This window comes from Carassius auratus, chromosome 41 (genome assembly GCF_003368295.1).
Source record: "Carassius auratus strain Wakin chromosome 41, ASM336829v1, whole genome shotgun sequence".
Lineage (NCBI taxonomy): Eukaryota > Metazoa > Chordata > Actinopteri > Cypriniformes > Cyprinidae > Carassius > Carassius auratus.
The window spans coordinates 23,260,317-23,269,995 of NC_039283.1; the positions used below are offsets into that span (position 1 = coordinate 23,260,317).

Below are 9,679 nucleotides of genomic sequence, written 5' to 3' on the forward strand. Positions count from 1 at the left end.
TGCTCTCTTGGCGGGCATTCCTGCATGTTCTATCAAGCCTCTGCAACTGATCCAGAATGCAGAAGCGAGAGTTGTCTTCAATGAGCCAAAAAAAGCTCACATTACTCCTCTCCTCTTCAGGTTACACTGGCTACCAGTAGCCGCTCGCATCAAATTCAAGAGAAGCTTGCATTCTGCAAGTGAACGGCACCTTGTGGTGCCATCCCAAAGAGGTTCAAAATTGCTCTCATGGACCTTTTCCTGGACTGTGCCCAGCTGGTGGAATGAGTCTTTCCTCTTTTAAAAAAAAAAAATCTAAAGACACATCCTTTTCTCCAGCACTTGACCAACAAATACTGTCACTTTCCTTTTGTTTTCTATTCTATTCTATTATTTTCTATTCTATTTTATTCTATTCTATTCTAATGTATTCTATTCTTTAAAAAAACATAGCTATGTGTACTGTGAAAGACTAACTGAGACTTGTCGTGGCACTAGTATACTGTTGTCGTTCTCTTGTTGGTCTGATTGCTTCTATTGTTCTCATTTTTCACTTTGGATATAAGCATCTGCTAAATGATTAAATGTAAATGTATTTAAAAATTATTTTGTCGCACTGCTGAACCATTTAAATGAACTATAGGGAAGGAAATGCACATGTGAAAATGATACCAAAAAAAAAAAAAAAAGCGTTAAAAGACATGGTGACCAGCACATAAAATACGCATTATCTTTTATATGTTCTTTAAAATGTTAACCTAAATTTTTTAGGCTCGATTTAAAATAAAACAAAAAAATACATAAAATAAAATAAACAGTATGGATATGTTAATAAACTGTTTTATGCTTCATGTAGCAGAAGGAAATGCCAGATGATCCATTATAACTGGACTAGTATTAAAATCATGAGCAAACCCAACATACACGCACAGTTTTAACTATGCTTCCAGGTGACCTTTGGTATCCAGATAAACAATGACATGGAAAGAACGATGAAGAACTAGCTGGTCTTGCTGTTTTGCTCAGTTTTTTTATAAACTGAACTTTTTAGTTGGTTCAGTGTGGACTGCCAGTGTACTTATCTTTATAACTTATCTTTGACCTACTGTTGTGATGTGACTTCTGTCACATATTTCCCAACACCACAACATTTGTCTTTAACCCTTTCGAAGTGCATCAAGCTATTGAAGGTGCGAAAAGATCATCATACAAATAAACCCAAGGTCTTGGTAATAACACAAAACAAAGACAGTGGAATTGAGCTGTTAATTTGCCAAGAGATCATGCAGTTTAGAGGTGTGAGGTTCTCCTCTGACCAGTGTTGACCTCTGAGTAAACAGAGAGCTATTCTGACAAAACAGAGAATGTTGATTTCCTGTTCTTTAAAACAGACAAAGTCCAGTGTTTTGTTTAGAGCAAGTGATCAGGGTCCAGTTGGGTATGGTACACCATATTCATCAAGATTATGGGAACCAAACTAATAGGAAGCTGCCCAACTATTTACCTTGTGCTCTGTGACTTCCACATGCAGCCCAGGCTTGCACCACCACCACTCCAGCCGGTGGCCCAGAATAGCACCAGCATTCCTTTCCCCTTCCCTGTCTCTCACCCAGCAGAGGCACAGCACAGCATAGTGAGCTCTGGGTCACATGGACTGACACAAAGTTGCCAGATCACACGCTCTCACACTAATGTATAAGCACTCACACCGTCCAAAACAAAACAGCTCTGGAGAACAACACATAAGGACATATATTTAAATAGACAGATAAACATTAGGATTAGATTATTAATATAACAAAGTTTTGTCTTCAACCAGAGTGAATATGTTTGTTTTCTAGGGCTACATGCTTATATATCAATAATGAAAAAAAAAAATTGGGGGAAAAGAAACTATTTTCACTCAGAAATTTCTAGTAAATTTTAAAATTAACTACAAACAAGTAACACATTGAATTAAACATTAAAAACTGAAGTAGAAACACTGATATTGTAGGTTAATTATAAAAGGTAATATCTATCTGTCCGTTCGTCCGTCCGTCCATCTGTCTGTCTGTTTGTCCATCTGTCTAGGCCTATCTATCTATCTATCTATCTATCTATCTATCTATCTTTCTATCTATCTATCTATCTATCTATCTATCTATCTATCTATCTATCTATCTATCTATCTATCTATCTATCTATCTGTCTGTCTGTCTGTCTGTCTGTCTGTCCATCCGTCCGTCTGTCTGTCCATCTGTCTAGGCCCATCTATCTATCTATCTATCTATCTATCTATCTATCTATCTATCTATCTATCTATCTATCTATCTGTCTGTCTGTCCGTCCGTCCGTCCGTCCATCCATCCATCCATCCATCTATCTATCTAGTAAGTTCTTCTTAACATCAGACAGATCAGAAGGGTTTAATTCCTAACTTTAAATCAGAAACAGAAAAAAACAAAACTGTGGACAGAAACTGGCTAGTGTTTGACAGAAACCGCTAGGGGTTTTAATGCACACTGATATTGAGCAGCAGGGCCAATGGCAACAAAGAATAGAGAGCGAACGATAGCTCCACCTCTCCGCTTTTCTCATGTATAAAACCTAGCGGAGTTGACCCAGAAAAAACACACAGACACACATACACTCGTTGGAAGATAGTGAGCAGCGCTCTTTTGTGCGTCCGACCGCTGGAGTATGAAGCTTCACCTTGTGGAATATAAAGAGTAATTCTTCAGAATCATTTGAACAGATAAAGCTCATTTGTCCTGCCGCTGCGGAGTCACTGAGCACAGGACAGGGGTAAGAAATTCAAAACGCTTCAGAAACTCGCGGACTGTGTTTTAAAACAGTGTGCTGGCTATCAAGACAGCATTTTAGGCGTCAAAAACCGCGTGCGGCATTTTACGCTCTTGCACGCGCCTTGATGCCCAAATTGCTGTCCATGTAGGCTACACTAGGTTTTGAGACAGCGCCAGTGTTATAGGGTTCAGAGTGGCAGATCCATTGTTTGCTTCACTGCACGGTGACTTTCTTTGGAATGATGTTGTGCATGCTTGAATTTTTTTGTGTTTGAAGTACAAGGTTATGAGAGAGAGAGAGAGAGATTTGTTATTATATATATATATATATATATATATATATATATATATATATATATATATATATATATATATATATATATATATATATATATATATATACAATTTCTTACACATATTACAAATTAAAGTTTTTTTTAAGATCCTTTTTGTTTAGATCTAGTGTTTAAAAAAATACTTTGCATTTATTTAGATGGAAATTAAGCAAGGCGTTGTTAAAGGTTTAGAATTGAGGATAATACTCCACTCAATTTCAAAAGTGTTGTTTGGAATGTGCATCATTAGGACTTGAGAGGTTGTAGTATGTTGAGTGGGCAATCAGGTGGGCTGGAAGGTGCTAAAAAAAACACATCACTCTCATCTGTCCAATGAGAGTGGAAATTAATTTTAATCTTTGCTGAATGATGAAGGAAAAAACGATTTTTTTTGTGCATTTGTAGAATATGTGGGCAATTAATCTTGGCTGAGAGTAAAACAACTCGCTTCTGTTGTCAATAGTCTAATTCTAATTCTGATATCCTCTGTTTCATTGAAGGGAGACTCTATGGCAGAGCACATGATGATGCCCATGAACCACGGACAGGGTAACGGGGCTCTGCATGGCTACCGGATGGGCATGAATGGAGGCCTGCAGGCGGGCCCCCAGCAGCATGTGCCCCAGCCTGGCATGAGAGCAATGGCCAATGGACAGATGATCCACTATGGAGCGGGGTCTCAGGGAAACATGGAGGCCGCCATGCGCCAGAGGGCCAACATGGTGGGGCCTATGAATGGACAGATGGGTCACCACCAAATGCAGTCAACTAACATGATGTTCAACAACCAGGGCCAGCTGCAACAACATCATGTTCAGCAGCACCAGCAGCACCACCACATGCACCAAGCACAGCAGCAACAGCCTCCGCAGCAGCAGCAGCAACAACAACAACAACAACAGTACATGAGCGGGGGTCTCACTTCCCAACAGCTCATGGCCAGCATGCACCTTCAGAAACTCAACACGCAGTACAATGGACACCCGCTTGGACACATGAATGGCAATCATATGGGGAATGGGGCACAGTTCCGCATGGGTCAGGCCCAGCTGAGCAACATGCAGCATATGGCCGGCCCAGCTCTCATTCTCAATGGCATGGATGCCGATTTGATCGATGAAGAGGTTTTGACTTCGTTGGTCATGGAGCTAGGACTGGACAGGGTGCAGGAACTCCCTGAACTCTTTCTGGGACAGAATGAATTTGACTTTATCTCAGACTTCGTGAGCAAACAGCAGCCGAGCACTGTTAGCTGCTGAGACTGGAACACTTGGATGCTTGAAGGCGGTATGGTCAGCAAAAGTTGCTCTTTCTATCTATTTTTTTTGTGATCGCCATCAACAAAAGGTGATCAGATTCCTCTTTCTTCACAGAAATGGGTGGTAAAGCTCCTGTCAGGACTACAGTTCTGATTCTGTCTGGAACGCCGAACAGTGTTCCATGGATGAATGTAACAACGCTTCAGAACTGTGAATTGGTGCAATCTATAGACACTCAAACCTTACTTGTCTTCAATGCAGTTTTGCATTTAAAAATGTATTTATTTATTGCTTATCAGATGTATTAACATAGAACAAAAAAGCAATGACATTAGGAACCTGTGGTGTATGGGAAACTCCCAGAATGCTGTTGCTGAATCGTTGTTGTTTTTTATTATTTAGACCAAGAACTTTGTTCATGCAACCCAAACTGTAAGTCTGATGTTTTGTTAGATGGTAAAGCTCCAGCAAACCCAAAACGCTGCTTGCTTACAATAGTGATTAATGCCTGTCTCGATACAACTGGTTGAAGCTTTAGAATTGCCTTAAATCAAGTTGCTTTTATTTATTCCCCCCAACCCCAACAGTCCAGGAGGGCTCAAACCTGTGTGTGACTTGTAATAAAGATGGCTAAGTTTTAACTCTGGCCTAATTTTTCATCTGTCTCTACTCTACTCTTCTTTCTGGACTGAAAAGGGGTGAGTGTTATATCGGTCAAAAGCAAGCAGAAAAACTAGAATTATGTAAGTTTACTTCTTGAAATGGTTCAGATATTTTTTCTAATTGTGATCTTCCATGGTTAAAGCAGTTTCTTCGCTATAGCTCAGTCTAACAATTAGCATAAAAGGGATAGTTCATTCACAAAATGAAAATTCATTCTTCTGTTGTTCCAAACCTTTATATGCATTTCTTTCTTTTTTCTTTGAAAATCACTTGGGTCCAGTAGGTAGGGTCTTATGGACCTAAAAGAATGGACAAAAATGTTCTTTATAGTATAATCTTTTGTGTTCTGTAGACGACATAAAGGTTCAAGAAATGACATTAATTAATTTTGAGAGGGTTAACTATCACTTTAGCTGATGTTAAACCGAAAACAATGACTTTTACTCCTGTTAAAAGCTGTTGCGAAGATAGCGACAGTTCTGAGAATCATTGGTGCACCACAGCTTCCACTGCCTAATCTTTCTTGGTTTAAACAACAAACTAGTTTCATGCTTCGTGCAAAGTGGCTGAATTGTGCTCCGACAGCTACTTTCTGCATTTGTGTGCACTTATTAGTTCTTCTATAAAAGCTTGGTTATAAAGTAAGAATCTTTTGCCTACTTTCAGATGTAATGAAGGCGTGTATGGGGGAGGAAGTGGAAAGTCTCCAGGTTCATTTGTGCTTACCTTGACATTACGAGGCTTTATGTGAACCCTGGGCCTGTGTTTTTTGTCCTGGGAGTGGAGGGCAAAGTGTTGTCCATTTACGGACACGCTGTGGTGAGGGGGTTCAGGTGGGGGGAAGGGTGAAGATTGCAGTGACAAGCCGTTAACGCTCCACTGACGCTTCCTGTTCCTCCTCAGAGGAGGAAGGGTTTGAAGAAAGTCAGTTGAGGTTACTTGGTAATAGCACTTGCATTGGATTCCTCATATCGCTCTGGTATCAGAACATGCCTTAATGATAAAAATGAATGCATGTGGATGGTGAATACCAGGAATGAACTAACAGACACCATCACAGTGTTTCAGTGTTGACTCCAGCCTGTTTATGTTCAAAAACTATACTGTTTGTTAGTCTCTGGCTTGTGCTTTAGTCTTCTAGATCTTATAGATCTTTTTTATTTTGAGCAATAAAATATGTATTTTTAAATGAGACGGGTCACTGAATATAAAAGTGTGTAAATGTGATAACAATTTTTAATTGTTATGTTTAGTTTAATTAATTGACTTATACTCCCATTTAAAAACTTGAAGGTTTTTAATTAATACTTTTTATTCAGCAGAGAACTCACATTAGAATGACATCAAAAGGCTGCCGAATATTCATTTAAACTTCCAAACATTTGGTAGCATAAAAATATTATATTTATTATTTTATTAACACTTTAAAACATTATATATGACAATGTTTAAAAGCTTTTTGAAACTTTTAAGAAAATGCACCTGCTTCCCAGAATGACCTGAATGTTTTGATGCTAAGGATTGAGTACACTGTAAACAAGTTGAAAGAGTAGCATGTGCCAGCTGACATTTAATCCAACATTTATAGATAGATACAGCTCAAAAGAAATTTCGACTACACGCTTCTGAATTGAACAGTGGGGGTTTTCAGTTCAAAGATGTATCAGTAATCTCACATCTTCTCTGGGGAATTCAGCTGTGTTTGTGAACTTTGCCATTTTTAAACAGATACGTAAATATAGGTGTGTGTGCACAACAGGGAGAGGGAAGGTGTGTGTGGCTAATTTTTTGGAACATGCTACTATTGTGTAAAAGAGAACATTATAGTGTGTAACATCCCTGGGCGTCCTCAGCCAGGCCTAAGATAACACCAATGATCCGTCTGTTAGATAGGAATTGGGTGTGACCGATTATTACTTTCTGTTCTTAGCTAGTTGTTCTCCACAGAAAGGAATGCAATGGAACAACAATTTATCACAATTAAGTTCTTAGAAATATTCTCTATGAATATACTTGGGAGTACTAAAGCCTTTTAGTATTACACCTTCATACACTTTGTCAAACTGTTGGGGTAAATCCACTTCTGAAGAACCAGACTAGACATACGTTAAGCAGGGTGTGCCATGGAGACATTTACTGTTGACAGTTTTTTGCTGTCTCTCTTTAAGGCCGCCCACAATAATCTCTAAATACACACATGAACACACACCTACTTTTCTTACTGAGTGAGCTCTCTGAACAGCGTGAGATTCACTAGAATGAGCAAATGACAAGGTCAAAAATAAGAATTGTCTTGAAATGTAAAAAAAAAAAAAGCCACGTAGTGAAAATGAGAAGAGTTGCCTGGGGAATTCTGTTGCAGGGTTTTACCCAGTAGCCATGAAGGATCTTAGAGACCACCCCTCGTCATCATATCACATAGTCAGCAATTTCTCCTTCTTACACAGCTTTCCTGACAACAGTTTGTGGCTGAGATGTTACTAATTCATGTCTTTGTCTAGAAGGAGAGGATATGTGATACGATTTTCAAAGGACAGTTAATTAAATACTCTGGTGAGATGCATTAAAATGTTTGCCAACGATATCTGACAGCACAGCAAGCAAGAGCAGCATGGTAGCTATATTAAACAGTAATTTAAGTAATGATGTGACATGGATCTAGTTCAGTGAGTGAGCAGACAGTAGGCCCGTTGAATGTTGATTTGGGTGAGTTCATTCAGTTTATTCATCAGAAGGATTCTGTGGTAAATCCTGATTTTTAGAATGTTAACTATTATTATAAATTATTAGAACTAATAATTTAAAGATATGGGCCATAACATTTGTTTATGAATCAAGTTACAGAAGTTGTGGTCCGTGTTCGTATTTGCATATGAAGCCTGAAGAAATGCCAGTTATAGAAATATGTAAATGCATTATGCTCAGCAATGAAATTGTTAGTTACTATTATTTTTTATTTTTTTGCATGGCATGCACATGTTGAAAACCGCTGGATGGGATCAGCGCATGTTTTTATCCTCAAGTTCAACTTCAGCACAATGTTTTTGTTTTTGTCATTCTGGACGAAACTAGATCCCATAAACTCATATCAAAGAAAAGTTTTGATGCTTCTTTGCAGCATCTTATAGGGATAATTCACCAAAAACTGAATATGCTGTCATCCTTTATGTCATTCCAAACCTGCATGGCTTTCTTTCTTTTGTGGTAATTTTAAAAGAATGTTGATAACCCAACAGATTTGGTGACTATTTGGTGTCTTCTAATTGCATCGACTAAAATAAAATAAAATGCAGAGACATTTCTCAAAATATTTTCCCACGCCAGAAAGTCAGTCAATCAGGTTTGGAACAAATATGATCTAAATAAAAAAAAAAATAATAATTCAGCATATCAATGCACGTTATCATATGTATACAAGAAAAAGTGAAGCTTACTGGAGAACCACTGAACTTTAAATGGTTTTCTTAGGGCAACAGGCTGCAAACACCAAAGATTCATTAGATCACAAAGCATGTGAGCTAATAAGCTTATATCAGCTTCAGATCATCAGAGAGAAAAATACAGGAAGAGAGATGGGTGGAGCGTACATCAACTTGTTTTCCCTCCCGCCAACCGACCGTCTTTCAAATAAAAACATGTTTTTCGGACTTCAGTTGGTTTTGCCCTCTCACTGACCATTCATGCGTGAAAAAATTGTGATGGACCACACTTCCTGCTCGTGTTTCACCTGACTGCCAGCCAGCAACCCTAATTTGGACTGCTGGATGAGCATCAGCTAGTAGCTCTAGCTACAGAATAATCATAACCACCTTTAACTATGCATATTCATGTTCTGATCCATCACAGGTCTTCACACATATTAATATCTTCATTATATAGGTGCAGATGTTTAAGCAGGCCGTGGCACCAGTGTTTGACAGCTAAAATCGCTGGAGGTTCTCTTCACTCTGCTCCCATCGTTCCCCTCCCCTTCCACTATTTATTGGCTTTTGAAGTTAAGGGCACTGTGTAAATTATTCATCTTCTTGTGTGAAGCTTACCTATAAGCCAGGCCAGCTTCAACAAGCTGAGGCACTGTTTGTTGTTTGTTCAGTGTTGTGCATATGTGTGTGTGTGTGTATGTGGGGGCGGTTTTAAGCTCTTGTGTGTTAATCTCATCGCCAAGCACTCAACTACCGATATCCCTCAGCTCTGAGAACACTAGTCTCTAGCACAAGCAACCTACGGGCAGATGGAGTCCACTGAACATGAGCCATCCAGGTGAGGTCATCAAAGTGTGTGCTCCGAATGTCTCCAGAGTTCCGTGGCAGAATCTTTTGGCAGGTTAAGACAGAGCAGATTGAGAAAGCCATGTGGGTTTTGATATCGCCTGCTAGAGATTACTATCACGCTGGCAAATGACGTGCGACTGTGCAACATTTCCCCAAACATCAGCGAACAACATGGTTTCTGAGATGAGATCTGAAACAGTACCAGGTGAACTATAAAGCTGTAAAAACACTGAGTGGGAGCTGGAAGTGGTCAAAACCAGTATCACAGATAGTAGAAAACCAACCCAGCACCCTCTGGCACACAAGTGTGTTGGTGCTCTAAGCATTCAGAATATTCTAGGAGCCAGACAGACACTTTTTATTTTTTAGCATGTCTGGCTAAGAGA

The 9,679-nt window shown here is 39.1% G+C and overlaps 1 protein-coding gene across 1 annotated transcript; it reads left to right on the plus strand.

Moving 5' to 3' along the window:
• Positions 1–2,577: 2,577 nt before the first annotated feature.
• LOC113059318 (cbp/p300-interacting transactivator 3-like) lies at positions 2,578–5,018 on the plus strand. Its single transcript, XM_026227729.1, has 2 exons — positions 2,578–2,766; positions 3,601–5,018. The coding sequence occupies exon 2, from the start codon at positions 3,610–3,612 to the stop codon at positions 4,357–4,359; it is 750 nt and encodes a 249-aa protein (XP_026083514.1). The 5' UTR covers positions 2,578–2,766; positions 3,601–3,609; the 3' UTR covers positions 4,360–5,018.
• Positions 5,019–9,679: the final 4,661 nt, after the last annotated feature.

What these genes read in the sequence shown, in the direction of transcription:
- LOC113059318 (XM_026227729.1), top strand. Translation starts at nt 3,610, where the DNA reads ATGGCAGAGCACATGATGATGCCCATGAACCACGGACAGGGTAACGGG.